We start from the raw sequence: 19,624 nt of genomic DNA, 5'->3' as shown, positions 1-19,624 counted from the left end.
AATCTATGGGGAACAAGTAGCAATCCTCCATGGTCTCCAGGTGGAGCCTGACTTGAGAGTTGTAAGCTAAAATAAACCCTTCCTCCCCAAGTTGCTTTTGGCCATGGTGTTTTATCTTAAATAGAAACCCAAGACACCACCTTAGTGCTGTACTTTATGTTAAGAGATGAGGTACAGAGAGGGCAGAATTTAGTCCTGGCCCTCAACTCCTTGAAGTTTATGACAGGAAGCATTTAAATCAACCAGTGATGGTTTTGTAAGGCAGTGGTTTTAAGCAATACTCTGAAGATTTCATTCTTTGTATATAGCTTTCTTTTTTTGAGAGGGGTTGTTTCTGCGCTGTCTTGACAATTGAATAAAGAGCCTCATGCATGCTAGCTATTTGTTCTAACACTGATCACAGATGAAAACATGCTCCACCAGCTTGAATGCAAAGGCTTCTCTGTTTAAAGTTAAAACAATGAAAGCTTTATTTTGAAATTTATTTATTTTATATGGATTGGTGTTTTTGCCTTCATAAATGTCTGTGTAAGGGTGTTGTGTCCCCTGGAACTGGAGTCACAGACAGTTGTGAACTTTCATGTGAGTGCTGGGAATTGAACCCTAGTCCTCTGGAAAAGCAGTCAGTGCTCTTAACCTTTGAGCCACCTCTCCAGCCCCAACAATGAAAGCTTTTACACTCAAGCTGTGCAGACAGCTAGTGCATTGAGTGTTCTCCTGGGAAAGTCCTAGGGCCAACTCAGGGAACAGCCAACAGTGCACACACAGAAACCAGAACACACTGGGAAGGCTCAGTTTTTCAGTGTTTGTTTGGTTATTTTGTTGTTGTTGTTGTTACATTTTCTTTTCAAGATGGGGGCTCAAGCGTGCTCTGGCATATCTGTGGAAGTAAGAGTACAACTTGGAGGAGTTATGCAACCAGGAGATGGCCTCAGGTTATCAGGGTTGGAGGCAGGTACCTTTACTTGATGAGACGTCTTGCCAGCCTTCAGTGTCTTATTTCTGTTTCAACCTCAGATGTAACACATACTTCACAATTTAAGTGTATGCCCCTTCAGGTACATCATCTCTTTTTATTTTAAAGATTTATTTATTAATTATGTATACAGCATTTGTCTGCATGTATTCCTGCAGGCCAGAAGAGGGTACCAGATCTCATTACAGATGGTTGTGAGCCACCATGTGGTTGCTGGGAATTGAACTCAGGACCTCTGAAAGAACAGTCAGTGCTCTTAACCTCTGAGCCATCTCTCAGCCCCGGTATATCATCTCTTAACACATGTTCTTATCAAAGTTAACAGTGGCTAATAGGACAGTAAACTATAGCAATATTGCTTGTATTCCTATGGCATTTTCTATATAATGTTTCTGTATAAAGTCATTCAATTTTCACAACCATCCTGTACAATTAGAATGTGTTCTTAATCTTTTGTTCAGCCTCTTGGGGGCCATGTGTGCCTCAGAATTTACTCTGGTTATTTTCAACCACTTAGACACTTTATGTATGACGCAAGTTATTATTCTTATTCTCCATTAAAATACCAGAGTCAACTGTTAACATATCTACACAAAATACAAATACATTACAGGGAAATAAAGATAATTTATTCCCATTTGGTCGGGTTTTACTATTAAATCAGATACCTTTAAACTAAAAAAATGCAAGTTTAGGTTTTAGGAGTAAGGCTGAATGAACGAACTTGTGTCTCCTCATTGAGATAAGTGCAGATGCAGAGCAATGGTGTGTCAGTGCTGGGGACCTGTGCTCCATGCAGAGCTTCCCTCCAGTATTGCTGCATGTTCTTCTCTGTGGGACTGGAGTTTAATCATGTTGTCACGTCCCTCATCACATGGATTTATACTTTATTTCCCTTTGGAGAAAAATATCTTATATTTTCAGAACCTTCAATTTGTTAAGGCATATCTAGATTTTAAGTCATGCCACAAAATAATAGTAACTATAGTAGTAGTAGTAGTGATTTAATTCTCCTAATCTGGGTAGTCATTTGGGAATGAATCTAAGAATACACCAATTGTTCCCTGACTTATGTATTAAGCTTTTTTTTTTTTGGTCCGGAAAGCCTCTCCACCACACACACACAAAGAGAGAGAGAGAGAGAGAGAGAGAGAGAGAGAGAGAGAGAGAGAGAGAGAGAGAGAGAGAGAGAGAGAGAGAGAGAGAGAGAGAGCGCACATTTGTTGCATTTTTAAAAATGAAATTATTTGAATTTGATAGGCTTCAGTGCGAGTGTGGTGTATGTGGCTCCACTGGGCAGAAGTTTGCTGCTGATCACTGTTGAATGCTATCACCCACTTTCTCTGACAACTGAGGTCAAAAGAAAAGAGGAACCCTGTGCCCCCTGTAGTGCTAGGGAGACAGCAGAGTCCAGATAATGTGTGAGCTAAGCCTTGAAAGAGAAACTGGAATTTGCAAAGCAAACAGGCACAGGAAATACATTCCTGGCAGTTGGGAAGAGCGTGGGTAATGACGTGGGGTCATGGGACTGGCTTAGCCAGATGTGACCCGTGCTGATCTCCTGAGGGAGTTGGGGAATTCTCATCAGAAGGCTCAGGGGGCCTGCATTCTACAGGATTGTTTTTCTTTGAGATTGTGTGCATGCACTGTACCTCTCATTCTGAAGCACATGGTGAGTTCTGGTGAAGGCCCCACTTGTGCTCCGTGCAGGGTGTCTCCAGCCTCTGAGTAGCTTATGTGCGTGCATAGTCCATCCGCAGAGCTGAGTTACATGTCCCCAGAGCCCTGGCTGTAATGTCCACCTTGATGAGTCTCCCTCCATATGCAGCAGAAAGGCCTGCTGGAGTGTCTTGACAATTCAATTCTAATTTTTCCAGTATAGGTTCTGTAATCTCTGAGGAGTTCCTGTCTTTGCTGCCTGAATAAAGTGCTGTCTGTCTGTGAAGAGCCTCACCTGTGTCAGCTCGTCCTTGGCACTAAGCTGCCCGGCTGTGCACTTTTGTATGAGACACTTTTTTTGTATTGTTAGGACTTTAGCTGTTGCTGCTGCTGTTGCCAGGACTCACTAAATTGTCTAAAATAGCCTTGAATTAATCATTGTGTATCTTAGAAGGTCCCAAGACTGCAGCCCTCCTCCATCAGAGTAACTGAGATCACAGGCCTGAGCCAATATCCCCAGCTTGCCCCCGTCTCCTGACAGTCACCCTGTGAATTCTTTCTTTGACCTGTCTATTTAGGTTTTCTAGATGTACAACTGAGTTGCTTTTTCATTTTTTTTTTTTTTAATTAGGTTGGGACTGTATCTCACTGGTAAGATGCTTGACCCATATGTGTAAGGTACCGGGTTCAGGCCTCACTTTAGGGAATTAAAAAAAAAAATCCCACACCTAAAATCTTAGTACTTAGCTAATTGAGGCAATGTTGCTGTGAGTTCTTGCCTAATCAGGGCTATAGTGTTGGTCCCAGTATCAAACCACCTTGTGTTTTCTTGTCTTCTTCATTTTCAGTTCTTGTTACAATATTTGTTTTTCTCTCAAAGAATTGCCTGCTTGTGTCTTGTATTCTTTGCCTGCTTTCATTTAAAGTTTTCTGTTCTCCATTAAGCTTGGCTGTATGTATTAAATGTTCTACTAATTGTAAGGGGAAGCTTTGGACAGGCCTTCCAAGTCCAGTGGAAGCATCTCATAGGCTTGACTGCCCTCTGCAGACAAATCCCTGTATGTTTACAACTGCTGATTGGTGCTCATAACTGAGTGATTATTCCTGGTGAGGTGTTTTCAAAAACAGTCTCCTCAGCCGGGCGATGGTGGCGAGGCAGAGGCAGGCGGATCTCTGTGAGTTCGAGACCAGCCTGGTCTACAGAGCTAGTTCCAGGACAGGCTCCAAAGCCACAGAGAAACCCTGTCTCGGGAAAAAAAAAAAAACAGTCTCCTCCTTCCCCCCTTCATACCTGTTATCCCCTCTCCCTTCTGTTTCATCAGAACATCAAAGTCGCCAGATCCTGAACTAACTCTGTTAGCTTTCTCTTTTGTTTTTGTATCATTTCCCTTATTCATTTACCTGAAAAGCTGTGGTGTTATCCCTTCTTTGCCTTCTGCCATATTCACTGTCACCAGATCTTGTTAGTTTTGAGTCCTGACACTCTCACATCTTCCCTAACCATACTGGGTCTCTCAGCATGCGCTGGTGAGCAACTTTGTGTACAACAGTAAGACAGATGCAGTGCCCTTTGTCTGTGGTGAGGAGAAAGACACAGACTAATGGACAGTGGACAGAGAAGGAAAGAGTTAAGTGCTTTGAAAAGAATCTGAAGAAGGATACTTTTCAGCCCCAGAGAGTGAACAGATATGTAAAGCCCCAGGGTAAACCTGCACGGTGGGGCATAGAGTGGATGCTGTCTTATCCTAATCTGGTAAATAAGAAAAAAAAAACAAAGTGTCTCCTGCCACCTACCATTTGCCACTTGCTGTCTTCAGAATACTGACTGCAGTTGCATCCATTTCCATGTAGAACTCTGGAAGGAGGAAGGGCAGAGTGTACAGGGTACAAGGTGGAGGCAGGCAAACCTAAGGGCTTCCCCTCTTGAGGTCCAAGTGGGTGGTGGAGAGAAACTCTTAATTGAGTAATAAGTAATCTCTCTGGCCCATTTGAATTACATGAAATGTTCTCTGAAATGCTGTCACTCTTGCTATGTGTTTTCCCTGCTAAACTGAGAGCTCCTGGGAACAGGCATTGTCCCTCCCATCACTGTTCAGGCCCTGTGCTTAGTATAGAAGATGCCAGCACTGGAGTCAATAAGCACAGCTTACCTCATGCCTTTTCTTGTGCTTCTGCATCTGACTTGGTAGATTGTTCCTACTCGCCATATGTTTGGGCACAGATACACTCTGGAGGGCCACCACTGAGATTTGCGTCCATGCACCAGCCCTCAAGCAGAAATGGATCTGAGAGTGCAGTGAGGGTCAAGTGTGGTGATATGTGAGCAGGAGAGAACAGAGCCTGTTTGTCTGCAGAGAACACCCCTCCCACCTGCTTTTATCTGCATGTCTGTAAGCTCCTGCACCACAGAGCCACATACCTTGTTGGAACACATTGCACCCCTGTCCAATCCCTGAACATCTGCGACTGTTGAACCAGACACGACTGAGAGTTTGCAACCACTTTAAAGAAACCATACTAAAGACAATACAGCAGCTGCCCTCTGTTGGATCCTCAAGGCTTCAGTAGTCTACATGCAGCATGTTTCTCTCAGAGTGCTATGTCTGCAGAAAATGAGGGTCTTATCAAACGTGTAGACCATTATAGATCAATACTCTCAAGAAATAAAAATCGGCCGGGCGGTGGTGGCGCACGCCTTTAATCCCAGCACTTGGGAGGCAGAGGCAGGCAGATCTCTGTGAGTTCGAGGCCAGCCTGGTCTACAAGAGCTAGTTCCAGGACAGGAACCAAAAGCTACGGAGAAACCCTGTCTCAAAAATTCAAAAAATAAAATAAAAATAAAAATCAGTTAATAGAAAAATGATATTTCTTTTTTTTAAAGATTTATTTATTTGGCCGGGAGGTGGTGGCGCACGCCTTTAATCCCAGCACTCAGGAGGCAGAGGCAGGCGGATCTACAAAAGCTAGTTCCAGGACAGGCTCCAGAGCTACAGAGAAACCCTGTCTCAAAAAAAAAAAAAAGATTTATTTATTTATTTATTACGTATACAGTGTTGTGTTTGCATGGGTGCCTACTCACCAGCAGATCTCCTTATAGATGGTTGTGAGCCACCATGTGGTTTCTGAGAATTGAACTCAGGACTTCTGGAAGAGCAGCCAGCAGCCATCTCTCAAGCCCCCCGAAAAAATGATATTTCTAAAGAAAGACAATATGCAAGCCAAACTTTCTTATTTCTTTTATGCATGCATCTGTGTGTGCACATGAAAGCTGGCATGTTTGTGTATGGTGTGTTTAATGTATATGTAGATTACTTTGAGAAGTCGGTTCTCTCCTTCTCCCATGGAATTCAAGGACCAAATTCAGGTTCAGATTCGTCACAGCAAACGCTTTCACCTCCTGAACCATCTCACTGGCCCAGACTGCCTTATAAATTCTGCCATCCTAAAATAATTCCTGGCTGTGGAAGCTTCAGAAGATAAACACCATGTCCCCTGTGGTGAACTGGACAGCCGTTGTGGGTTGTACTCCCCACTGTAAGCAGATAGACTCTGTTATTTGAAAGTTGACTAGTTCTGCCCATAATACTGTCCAAATCTTTTTTCCACTGGATCACAATAACTATTGCTTGGAAGACTTAGGTTTCCAGAACTTATGCTAAGTTTTGAGGTTGCTGCCTTTAACTACTACCGACATCCACTGAGTCATTTACCAAGTGTTTGGGTGGGTCAGAAGTCTCTCCTCAGATCATAGTCCTGCACAGAATAATTTCGGTGACAGATGCTCCTGCCTGAGGTCGTGTTCTCTTGATTGCAAATACTCTGTTTTACTGTACCCCCCTCCTTTCCCTACCCAGCTCAAGATTGTGACCTTTCTTAGATGGCCTGTGCATGAGAATCACTGCTGTAAAAGCTCTTGCTAACGGACTCCTTTGCCAGAATGCTGACAGCCAGAGTAGAGCTACAGTCTAATGAGAAACCTTGTTTTCCTTCTGAGAATTGCTTAAAATAGTGACTTGGCTTCTTATTACTGTGCACAGTACTGTACTAAAAATGGGGACTTTTTTTATAAAGTTTAAAATGTAGAAGGCCTGTCTACATAAAGTCTGTTCTGTGTTCCTCTCACACAGTGGACCCAGTCAGTCCTGATGAAAGAAAACCAAAGAGGGAGCTAGGGCATAGTAACAAAGGGCTGCCTGCCAGAGAACAGACTGCTCTCAGAGTCTCTGTACAGTGGCCTCCGTACAGGCTTCCTGGGAAAAGGGCCTTTATATTGAAAGCCTTAGGCATTTTCTAGCAACACGAGTGTGGAGTCAGGAGCTGACCTGTTTGTTGCTGCATCCCAAGAACCTGATTCAATGTCACACAGGTGGAACCAGCAAATGAAAACAGTACAAGACCCCACACTGCACAGCAGATCCCCTTCCAGTCATCAAAGTGCCCCTCTGACCAGGCATGTGGTTCTGGAAATTAAAAAGAATGGGCACACAAATGGCTCAGTGAATAAAGGCACTTGATACTAAGCCTGAAAACGTGAATTTGTTCCCTGAGACCCACACAGTTGAAGGTGAACATCAACTCCCTCAGGTTGTCTTCTGACCTCCACTCATGAGCCATGGTATGTGTGTATGCACGTTCACATACACACTAAATATATAATTAAGGATATTTAATATTTATGGAAGATAGAAATCATTCAGGGTGCACTGGGCTAGTCAGAAGATCGCTGACAGAATACATCTAACATGTTCAAGGACCTCAGTTACATTCCCAACACCAAAAAGGAAAAGAATTGTGTGCTTATCGTCACATACCCACTTGGGAACACAAATAGCACAATGACACTGTGTTTCTCCTAGAGTTGGTGGCGGGTAGAAGCAAGTACCTGGAAGCTGGTTGGTACTGTAGTGGGGGTGGGGCTGCAGTATTTGAGAATTGGGTATAAAATAATGAACTTAAGTCCAAATATCTGACAGTAACATACACATACCAAATGAAATTATCTTGGTCTTTGTTTTCATCTCTAGAAACCTGATGTGAGGCTCTCTCGAGGCAGCATCGACAGGGAGGACGGGAGTTTTCAGGGTCCGGTAAGCATCTACCTGTACTCTCCCCAGAGCTTGGTCTCAAATTCTGCTATGCTGGACAGCCAAGCATATTCACATTCGTGATATGGGATAGAATGGCCTTTGTGTAAATAATAGGAAGGTTATCTAAAATCATCCATATGCCATGTGCCAGATTCTTTCATTCCTGTCCTGTTACTAATACGGACTTTTTTTTCTTTTTTTTTTGTTTTTGTTTTTGTTTTTGTTTTGTTTTTCAAGACAGGATAGCTATGGAGCTCTGATATATACTTTTAGAAGTACTGTAAGGATCAGAGTAACAACTACACACAGTTGTGATTTGCTAACTTTTTATACCGTTTGGTTTTCTGATTTGGTTGGGGTTTCTAACATAGGGTCTCATGTAGACAAGACAGGCCTCAAAATTGCCAAGTAGTCGAAATTGGCCTTAAACTCTTCCCTACCTCCACTTCCTGGGATGATAGATACGCCACATCATGCTGGGCATGACTGCAAATTTTTCCAGAGTCATAAAACTTGTTCAAGCAAGATGTCTTTTTTCTGCGTGTTAGGACAGAAACACCTGAATTTTCTTTAAACAGCTACCCCTTTAAGACAGAACCCATACAACTGCCTGCCAGTTCTGTTATATACAGGTATGCCTTGTTAGATGATTCTATAGTGCTCTGAGAACACACCCGCCTAATTTTGTTGAACTCCCAAGCTCTGAGTGTTCATATTGTGTGTGAATTTTACTACTGGGCTTATGAGTACAGTACAGCCAACAAATACTAGCATTAAAGGTCTGTCCATGTTGGCCTTGTTTTTGTGACTCCTCTTATACAGGACATTTGGATGTTCCCCCACGCACTTCTGCTTCCAAAGTGTTGCATATCCTCACCTCAGGGCTCAGATCAGAATTCATGCTCCATGTCTTCCCTGTTTTTTTTCACTTTGCTTCAGCTACATAAGGCAAGAATCTGTTTTGTACCCACAACAGTACCAAAAACACAGCTGGGACTCAATAACTTTCATAACATTCAATAAGTAGATGGCATCTGAAATAAAAAGCACTGTACAAAAGCAAGTGCTTAGAAAATCATTCTTCATACCCTCTGCCCTGAGGAATTTGCAAGTGTGGGGGTCGGGGGTAGTCTGGGACCCTGCTTAGTGATAGAGCATGCCCTTTTAATGCAGGAGGTATCCTGGGTTGGTTCTCCAGAACCACCAAAAATAAGAGGGTTTGTCCAGGTGTGTGGCATATACTTGTAGTCTCAGAATCTTAAGATGTTGAGGCAGAGGGGTGGAGAGATGGCTCAGTGGGTATGAGTTGGTTGGAGTGTTTGCTGTTCTTCTTTTGTAAGGACTCAGGTTCAGATCCCAGCACTCATATCAGGCAGCTCACAAGTGCCTGTAACTACAGTCCCAAAGGATCTCTTCTGATATCTTCAGCTACCTGTCACACATATGTGTATATACTCATACACACATACATACACACATACTTGAACATTTTAAAATCTTTTTTTAAAAAATGATGCTGTGGCAGGAAGGGGGATCAGTTCAGCTCAGGATTCCCTGCCCTGACTGGGCAACATAATAGAATCTGTCTTTAAAAACCAACCAGCTAGGCTGGAGAGAGGTTCAGAGGTAAAAAACACTGACTGTTCTTCCAGAGGTCCTGAGTTCAATTCCTGGCAACCACATGGTGGCTCACAGCCATCTATAATAGAAATCTGTTGTCCTCTTCTGGCCGGCAGGCACACATACAGACAGAACACTATAAAGAAAATAAATAAATAAATCTTAAAAAAAAAAAAACAACCAGCTTTTTGATGTGATAAAACACCTTGACCAAGGCAATATATATAGAGAGAAGAAAAAGCTTATTTGGGGCATATGGTTTCAGAGGATTAGAGTCTATAATGGTAAGGACAGCAAGGCAGCAGGCAGCTAAAACAGCAAGCATCAAGAAATGGTGTGCTGGGGCTGGAGAGATGGCTCAGTGGTTAAGAGCATTGCCTGCTCTTCCAAAGGTCCTGAGTTCAATTCCCAGCAACCACATGGTGGCTCACAACCATCTGTAATGAGGTCTAGCGCCCTCTTCTGGCCTGCAGGCATACAGACAGAACATTGTATAAATAAATAAATATTAAAAAAAACAAAAAAAAAACAAACAAAAAAAAAAAAAGAAATGGTGTGCTGTCTGCAAATTCTCAGAGCCTGTCTCCAGTGACACACTTCTTTTTATTATTATTAATTAATCAATTAATTAACTTTTTCCCAGCCCAGTCACAGTTTTGTTTCCCTTCCTCCTCTTCTCCCTGTCCCTCTCCCCCAATGCCCTCCCACCCCCAAATGCACTCCCTCTCCTTTCCCTTCAGAAAAGCTCCAGCCTCCCATGTATATCAGCTAGCCCATGGCATATCAAGTTACAGTGAGACTAGGTACCTCTTCCTCTATTAAGGCTGAATTAGGCAACCCAACAGGAGGAAGGGGTCTTAGAGCAGTCAACTTAGTCAGAGACAGCCCCCACTCCTTCTGCCAGGAGTCACACAAGAGGATCAAGGTCCACAACTGTAACACATGATACACTTCTAACAAGGCCTGAACCATCCCCAAACAGTGCCACCAGCTAAGGACCAAGTGTTTAAATATGTTATAACATACAATGGAGATGTGAACTCAAACGGCTACACCATTATTTAAATAATTTAAATATTCAGATGAATGATTTTTTTTTAAGTCAAATAAATAGCATTTAAAAAACTGATTCTGGTGAGGGTTATGAAACAGTTTTGAGGGCAGTGCAGGTATAAACTATACTAATCTTGGGTAGGAATGGTCTTGTGTTTCATCTTCTTTGGAGGAGCTCCTAAGGCTAGCCTACATTTGCCTCAGACATGCTGTGTAGCAAAGGTTGACCTTAAATTTCTGATCTTTTGCTTCTACCTGCCAAGTGCTAGGATTACATGCATGAGTCACCATGGCTGATATGGTACTAAGGAAGTACATTACCAACTGAGCTACACTCCTAACCATGAAACAGTTTTAATTGTGTGTGCTACTCTGTGGCTCTGGTGTTGTAAAGAAGTGCTTACTCCAGTTGAAAACACAGCAGTATACATGTACATACATATATATATGTATGTGTGGGTGTATATATGCGTGGGTATGGGTAGGTGTGTGTGTGTGTATCCTAATAAGATCTTCATCACATCTAGATTTGAGTGTAGTTTTGTTGTTCTCCAGTGGAAGGCATCCAACCCAATCACTCATACATACTAGCAGCCATACCTCTAGCAAATAGATTAATGCAGTTTCAGAAGGTGGGTATAGTAGCACGTACCTGTTATCCCAGGTCTTGGAAGGTAGAAGCAGGAGGGTCAAACTTAAAAACAGTCTAGATCGGTGGTGGTGGTGCACACCTTTAATTCCAGCACTTGGGAGGCAGGGCAGGCAGATCTCTGTGAGTTTAAGGCCAGCCTAGTCTACAAATCGATTTCTAGGACAGGCTCCAAAGCTACACAGAGAAACCCTGTCTTGTAAAACAAAAACAAAACAAAATATCAGCCTAGACTACATAGAAAGATCCTGCCATCACAGATTAAAAACATACATTTGGACAGTTTTAGACAGTACAGCTGGAGGAGGAATTGTCTTACATAGAACTGTCTTTATCCATCAGTGGATAAACAGATTCAGAACTGTCTGTGAATTGGATTTCCTGACTGGGCCTGGGCAATGACCTAGATAACGCTGGATTCTGACAACACAGTGCCTCAGGTTCAGTGACACTGGGTGCCTCTGGGTCATCTAGCAGCTACTATGTCCAGATCTTCTTGTACTATAATTGTTCTCACTATATATAGCCTTACTGTGATCTAGTCCTCAGCCAGAGGAGAGGTGGAAATCCTAAGCAACCAGCAGGGTGAACACATACTATGAAGGCCTGGAATTTAAAATATTTAATGGTGAACAATGAACCAGATGGTGGTGAAGCACACCTTTAATCCCAGCACTCAGGAGGCAGAAGCAGAGGCCGGAGGATCTCTGTAAGTTCAAGGCCAGCCTGGTCTACAGAGTGAGTTCCAGGACTGGCTTCATAGCTACTGGGAAACCCTGTCTCGAAAAACTTAAAAAAAAAAAAAAGGATGACTAATGAGAACTTGAGGCCACTGTGTTCAATCCAGGGTATCCCAGATACATTGGTTACTTGCTCTATCACACCCAGCTGAGACCCTCAGTCATCTCAAGACTCCAGCAGAAAGTTCAAGGTGAAGAAAAACAGGGAAAGAGGAAGTGGACCATTACACAAGGCACACAGCAGTACACTGACCAAACTTTTCTTCTCCACAGACTGGAAATCAACACATCTATCAGCCTGTGGGGAAACCAGGTAAGTGAAGAAATGTATTGTGAATGAGGAAGTATGTATGGTTTGGCAGGAGTAGGATTTAAGCGGAATGTCCTGTAACGCTCCCAATCTTCCTCTCCTCACTAGTGTGGTGTTCACCACATTAGGCCTGTGCCTAGAGTACTAGAAAGCTGAGCTTCCTGACATAAATCATCAGAGGCCCCTTCTCAGAACATGAGCCTTCTGTATGCTGTAACAATGTTAGTAGTAATGGGTTTCGGAGTGCTTGGGAACCTGATCAGTAATGTGTGATGGGGACCTTTTGGCTTTTCCAGATCCTGCAGCTCCACCAAAGAAACCGCCACGCCCTGGAGCACCTGGCCACCTAAGCAACCTGGCAAGCATCAGCAGCTCTGGGGACAGCTACAATGAGGGTGTCAAGGTGGGCATCTAAGCCTGTGTAGCATAGTCTGTTTCAGGTTGGTGGGGTCACTGGGTCTTCAGCACATGACACTTACATTGTAGTGGTCAGAGATGTTGACAAGGAGATGGTAAGAAGACCCAGGATTTAGCATCACTTGTTCTGAATCTCTCAAGATTCTAAAAAAGTATTGACTGGAGTCTTTGCTGTTGTTCTCTAAGCATGCTAGACTTGAGGGACTTTGTACCAGAATCCTGTTGCCAGATGAGAGCAAATGAGCTAAATATGCCTTGTTTTATTTATTTTTTTTAAATATTTATTTATTTATTATGTATTCAATATTCTGTCTGTGTGCATGTCTGCAGGCCAGAAGAGGGAACTAGACCTCTTTACAGATGGTTGTGAGCCACCATGTAGTTGCTGGGAATTGAACTCAGGACCCTTGGAAGAGCAGGCAATGCTCTTAACCACTGAGCCATCTCTCCAGCCCTATGCCTTGTTTTAAACATGAAGCCAAAATGTCTAGAATAAGTAGGTGCTCACTGTTGTCTACACATAATTCTAAATAGAGCCTTGTGGAAAGATATTTCTGTTTCAACTCAGAATTGTACTTATAAAAGGACCTCTCGAGCAGTAAGACATATCTGCTCAGATACATCTCTGCAAGCTTTCTCTGGAGGGACTCCTTAGCTCCCTCCCTAGGACTGTATCACCAGACATCACTTCTAAGGACAGAAAGGAGGTGTCCACCCTATTACTCCCACCCCTATCTTCTAGTCCAACACTTAAAGGTGGGATCTCTTCATTTCCCACTTGGTGACAGATCCCTCTTCCTGTGTTCTACTTTTCAGTCTGATACACTTTTTTTTTTTTGCATTTTAATAGCTCTAGAATAGGGGTGGAATTTGTTTCTTAGTGGGTTAGGTTTTTGTCTTTTTTGTTGTTTGTTTGTTTGTTTGCTTGCTTTGCTTTTTTAATGAGGGACTGAGGGATGGGTTAGTTGGTAAGGTGTTTGCCACATAAGAATGAGGGCCTGAGAACAGTTCCCCAGAACCCAATATTAGGTTTGATTAGCATATGCTCAAATATCAGTAGTGAGGAGGCAGAGAGAGACAGTTTCTTAGTTAGGCTTCCCTGGCCGTCTACCCTAGCACAATCAATGAACCTCAGGTCCCGGTAAGAGACACTGTGGGCGGGCGGGGGGGGGGGGGGGACAAAAAACAAAATAGACGGGTGTGGTGTTGCAAGCCCTTAATTTAAACTCCAGTACTGTGGAATCAGAGACAACAAATCTCTGTGAGTACAATGCCAGCCTAATCTACAAAGAGAGTTACAGAAAAGCCAGCACTATAAAGTGAAACCTGTCTCAAAATAGTAAAATAAAAGCAAAATGGTTGGCAACTGAGGAGCAATATCTGAGGTTGACTTCTTGCTACCATGCATGTACATGAAATCATGCAAACATATAAAATGATGTATCGTTCATGTGGTGGTATATTCCTATAATCCCATCACTCAGAAAACAATCAGGAAGGTTGAGTTCAAGGCCAGCCTGGGCTATTAATGTGACTGTCTTTGTTGTTGTTGTTTAAGAAAAAGTGCCTGTTGTGATGGATGACACCTTAGATCTGATGAGTATGGGTAGTTATTTAGTGTTGCCTCTGCCATCAGTCTCACAAGGTTGGTAGTGGTCATATTTTTCAAACTAGATAATCATGGTTCACAGAAGTGGAATAGTTTGTTCGGGGTCATTCAGAGCCAATGATTGGACCAGCATGCCACTATGGGTCCTGTACTGCATACTGAATGTGCCCTCTTCTGGGTGATCAGAGTGATGTGATGTCATCTCAAGAGTGAGAGTCAGGGGGGCACATCTTCTCCATGCTCAGGGCAGGTTGGTCTATGGCTCTGAGGGCATCATTGTCATGTCCATTCCCAAAGTGACAAGAGCATCATGGATTTACTTTGGCACACATTAGCATACTCATGCAGTTATGTTGAGTAAACACAGCTGGTCTAGTGTACTGGTGAGATCAGTCCTAGAACACCTGCTAGCTAGTCTTAGCTCCATAAACCCAGGCAACTTCTCAGCAGCTGTCAGCAACACTGGGTATTCTTGGAGAAGAAACAGGTGAAGACACAAATCTTCTAATACTGTGTCATTAAATCTGAAAGGAGAAAGGAAAAGTTAGAACAATGAACTATTCTCATTTTCAAAAGCAGCCAAGAGTAAACCTTTGAACTGTCTTGTGTTATAATGAATAGCTGGCCTGGAGTCCTGACATTTTCCATCTTTTTTTATAGTTCATAATGAGAGTAACATGATGAAGTATACATGAGAATGCTCTCTAATATAAGATGTTGCATAGGAAGAAATCTTGTGAGAGAAACAGACTTACTTCACCTAGATGAAGATGATGTATGTGTCTTTTTTTCATTATCTGCTTAGTACAGGTAGTTAAACCCCTCCTAAAGGAACGATATTGGGCTTTTTTTTTTTTTTTTTTTTTTTTGTTTTTCGAGACAGGGTTTCTCTGTGGTTTTGGAGTCTATCCTGGAACTAGCTCTTATAGACCAGGCTGGTCTCGGATATTGGGCTTTTTTAAACAGTATTTTTTTATATAAAAAAGTTTGCCTTGAATTATTTGTATTTCAAATAATTCACCCAAATAACATTTAGCCAGAAAAAGTCTCCAGCTTTCTTTGTAGGTTTTACTTTTTGTAGTTCTGTTGTTTCCTAGTACTCGTGCTGGACAGGCAGTTTGCCACTGAGTTCATGTCCTATTTTTCTTCCTCTGGGTTTTAAGCAGAGTAGGAACTGACTATCTCTAATAGGTGGTGGGTTTTTAGCTGCCAGCCCAGGAGTTTCTAAGTTATCAAAACTCTGGACAGGGGCTGGAGAGATGGCTCAGAGGTTAAGAGCACTGACTGTTCTTCCAGAGGTTCTGAGTTCAATTCCTAGCAACCACATGGTGGCTCACAACCATCTGTAATGAGATCTGGTGCCCTCTTCTGGCCTACAGGGATATGTGCAGGAAGAACCCTGTATACCTAATTAATAAATAAATCTTTTAAAAAAAAAAAAAAACCTCTGGACAATAAAAAAAAGTCTATAATAGAGCCAGGAAGTGGTAGCACACGCCTTAATCCTAGCACTTGGGAGGCAGAAGCAGGCGGATCTCTGAGTTTGAGGCCAGCCTGGTCTACAAGAGCTAGTTCCAGGACAGGCTTCGAAGGTACACAGAGAAACCCTGTCTTGAAAAACCAACAAAATAAAAATTAAAAATGTATAATAGATGTTTCTCCAGCCAAGCTCTGACTTCTGATATGCTACTATGATGGGTCCTAGAGGCAGGACGACAGCTCCTATGACTGCTCCATCAAAGAGTGTCATGCAGAGAAGAAGCTTTAAGCAGCGTAAACTAAATTTCCATTGGTCTACTAAAACTGAACAGTTTTTTTCTATCTTGATAGTAATGCTCTTTAGATATCCCCTCTGGGAAGCCTGTAGACCTTCCTGTACTGGTATTGTTTTGTTTTTTTTGGTTTTTTTTGGTGTGTGTGTGTGTACTGGTATGGTTTAAGTGCACTTCCTATGAAGAGAGACAGAGAAGTAACTACACTATGATCCTCAGTACCTTAGAAACCTCTGGGTGTTTGCACCTCTGAACTGAAGGCTCTATGAGGGTTATAGTGGCATGGAGGCTTTTAGATAGGTCTATAGGTGGCAGTCTGCTACATTTTCCCTGCCAGTCTGTTCACAGTAAGATAGCTAGGGGTTGAACTGAGGAGACAAAACAGCAAAGCCACCCAGTTTCTAAAACAAAAATACCAACCTGATTTATACCAATAATCCAAGCATTTTGAGATCCTAAGGCAGGTAGGTTGAGAGTTTAAGACTAACCTAGGTAGGCTACATAATAAAATCCTGTCTTTAAAAGATTTAAAAACATACACACAAAACAACCACAAAAAAAGTGCAGAAAGGAGAGTTAAAAGCTTCTGAAGTATTTAGACACAGCCCCTACCTATAAGTTCATCTTAGGCATCAAGGAATTGAAGGCTAAGAGACCATATGCAGTGACTAAGGCTCATCTCCTAGAAGTCAAATGGCAGATCACTGGTTACATATGCCCTTCTCCTCACTCGCAAAGAGCCTTGCTCTCTCTTGCACGACTGCCCATTGCCACTCACAGGCTTTGCATGCTGACCTCATTTATCTCATGGGAATGAATGTTGCATGGCAGGGTTCTAGTTATGTGCTATGCAAAGAGCTGATAGCAGGCACATGCACTTCTGACAGCCAGTGAGCAGAGAGTGCCCGGCAGCTTTGTAGTTAGTGCCCGGGTATTCTGCTCATATGTTATATGGGAGTTTTCTGCTGCCTTATTAATATTGTTTTTCTTTTTTCCCTTTCTCTGATAAATCCTTTAACTTTTCCTCACCTTCTGTTCGACAATAGCCATGGAGGGTAAGCACATCATATCTGTGTGTCTGTCTGGATTGCTTTATCACACCCAGCTCTCTGCATGTGACTCTGGACTAGCATGTGGATAGCCCTGTGGGAGGGCACACTTGCTTTGTTCATCACTTCTCATGACAGACAGGTGCCAAAAATAGCATTTTTTCCAGAGACTGGTACATGACCAGCTTTACAATGAACTCAGATGCAATTGTCTGTTCCAGTATGCCTTTCCAAGACATCCAGAAGTCTGGCATAACCTCAGGACCATAGCAGACCCATAATTGTATATTTAGTCTTTCTAAAATATACCCATACAGCTTGAATTTTGAAACACTACTCAGCCTTTCCCCTAGGAAAGAGCCCCATGTCATTCTGCCCTCAGCACAGAGGATATCATGAGTAATATCTGGCATCTCTGGACCCAGGTCCTGTATCATGTTTACACTCTATGATTTAATATGCTTCTCCTCATTACTACTCGAGGAACCAAGCCCTGCTGCCCTTGGTTTATCGAACAATCACCATAGGACTGGCAGGAAGTCCCTTCTCTGCTACATGAATATGAGTAGCTCTATGAAAGTAGATGATGTCTGCCTAAAGCAAATACATGTGAGTCCACATTTATCATCATGAAAAGAGCACTTTGCTGTTAGTGTGTGAAGGCAGCAAAGCTGAGCAGAACTTAAAACCAGCAGAGATCCTTATTATTGATGCTGTTTGATCATTTAGTAATGTTTCAGTCACTTTCCCTAAAGTCCAATCGATCCTTGCTTATAAATTCTGTGGGTTGTTTCCCTTGTGAATGACTTGGGGGTCTGGGACACTTAATCTCCACTTTGAATCTGAAGACTTTAGTGTGTATGATTTCATCTCATTCCCTTTAACTGAGCTCAAAGTTGGAGGACATCACTGTCTCATTTGTTGTCCCTTGGATGGCTTGCTTTACTGTCATCCTCAAACTGAACTATGTCTGACAAACAAGAAAATTCATTACCTTCTGCATCTGCTTTGATCTCTTTTAAAGACTCTCTAACTTAATTGTGGTGATACCTCACTATCTTCTGGGAAGCAGGAAATGACCAGCTTCTGTGTTATCAGCTTCAGCCCCAGGAAATCAGCCCCCCTCCCACTGCCAACCTCGACCGGTCCAATGACAAGGTATATGAGAACGTGACGGGCCTAGTGAAAGCTGTCATTGAGATGTCCAGCAAAATCCAGCCAGCTCCTCCGGAGGAATACGTCCCTATGGTGAAGGTAAAATCCACTCAGTATGATGAGGGTGGCCTTCTTTCCCAGGGAAGCCAGAACTAATGCTTTGGGTGTAAACGCCACTACCAGATGGTGACAGTGTTCTTCAACATTACTGTAGCAAACAGTAGGCTGGGAATATACCTTGAAGCAGCAGAATCTTCTGATTACTGTTGTTTTTAAGTTTAGTGGAATGGACAAAAAAAATCTAAAGAGCATAGGTTGTGTGGAATGTTGTGTAATAGTAATGCTAAGTGTGTGACTGAAGGAAGCAGCAGTGGGAGTTACTTCCTTTTGGGGAAGAGGTGGAAAAGAACATGAGGGGAATACTCAAGTACTCATGAAAGCCAGGGCACATCTTCAGCTGTCATTATTCAGTTGCCTCTGCCTTGGTTTTTAAGTATGTTCTGAGGATTGAATTGAAGTCCTGTTGATGTATCTGACCTGCTCCTGTGGTGTTTCTCTTAAGCAGAGGAGTGGACTTTTATGTGAGTGATGATAACCCTGTCCTGGTGGTCCTGTCCACTCAGAAGGTTGAGGCACAGCTCTCTAGAGGAAAAGGCAGGTGAATCTCAGTGAGTTCCAGGACAGCCAGGGCTACTCAGAGAGACCCTGTCTTGAAATTTTTTTTTTAAAGTAACAATAATTGGCTGTGCAGTTGTAGTGCATACCTTCTTTAATCTTAGCACTTAGGAGAAAGAGGCAGGCTGATGGATCTCTGTGAGTTTGAGATCAGCCTGGTCTACAGAGTAAGTTCCAGGACAGTTAGGGCTATACAGAGAAACCCCATTTGGGGACAGGGGGAAAATGACAATAATTTTTCGAATTTTTTGTTTTGTTTTGTTATGGGTTTGGTTTGATTTGGTTTTTTTGGAGGATTTTTTGTTTGTTTTGGGGTAGGTTTTTTTTTCTTGGTTTTTGGTTTTTTGGGTTTTCAAGACAGGGTTTCTCTGTAGCTTTGGAGCCTGTTTTGGAACTAGCTCTTGTAGACCAGGCTGACCTTGAACTCACAAAGATCCACCTGCCTTACCTCCTGAGTGCTGGGATTAAAGGTGCGTGCCACTACCGCCCAGCTGAGAATGACAATAATTAATAAAGGATGGAAGAACTGGGAGATATTGGGAGAGGAGAGAATATGAGATATATATGTATTCTATGAAAACTTTTTTCAATTAAAAAAGTTTTTTTAAAAAGTTGTGATGGGGGTGGTTCCGTGGCTAAGAGCACTCACTGTTCTTCCAGAAGACTCAGGTTCAGTTCCCAGCAGCCACATGATGGCTTACAACTTCCTGTAACTCCAGCTTCAGGAGATAAAATGCCCTTTTCTGCTGTTTTCTGGCTTGAGTCATACACATAATACACAGGCACGCATATAGGCAAAACATACATACACACTAAAAAGCCAGCACTGTTGGCAAAAGACCCAAGCTCAGTT

At 42.7% G+C, this 19,624-nt stretch overlaps 1 protein-coding gene across 17 annotated transcripts in view; it reads left to right on the top strand.

Annotated features, from left to right (window-relative positions):
* Ptk2 (protein tyrosine kinase 2) overlaps window positions 1-19,624 on the top strand; it is a 212,388-nt gene that overhangs the window by 183,747 nt on the left and 9,017 nt on the right. For 7 of the 17 annotated variants that reach the window (XM_075959488.1, XM_075959486.1, XM_075959483.1 and 4 more), the window contains 4 exons: window positions 7,660-7,722; window positions 12,058-12,097; window positions 12,391-12,491; window positions 18,025-18,195. In XM_075959488.1, the coding sequence (XP_075815603.1) occupies window positions 7,660-7,722; window positions 12,058-12,097; window positions 12,391-12,491; window positions 18,025-18,195 (375 nt within the window). Of the gene's footprint in view, window positions 1-7,659; window positions 7,723-12,057; window positions 12,098-12,390; window positions 12,502-18,024; window positions 18,196-19,624 lie in introns of all 17 variants that reach the window. The other 10 variants (XR_012909540.1, XR_012909539.1, XR_012909538.1 and 7 more) reach the window with 2 other exon arrangements.

The sequence above is a fragment of the Microtus pennsylvanicus genome, chromosome 2 (genome assembly GCF_037038515.1).
Source record: "Microtus pennsylvanicus isolate mMicPen1 chromosome 2, mMicPen1.hap1, whole genome shotgun sequence".
Classification (NCBI taxonomy): domain Eukaryota; kingdom Metazoa; phylum Chordata; class Mammalia; order Rodentia; family Cricetidae; genus Microtus; species Microtus pennsylvanicus.
Note: the sequence above shows the minus strand (reverse complement) of the source record. Positions and strands in the feature narration are given on the sequence as shown.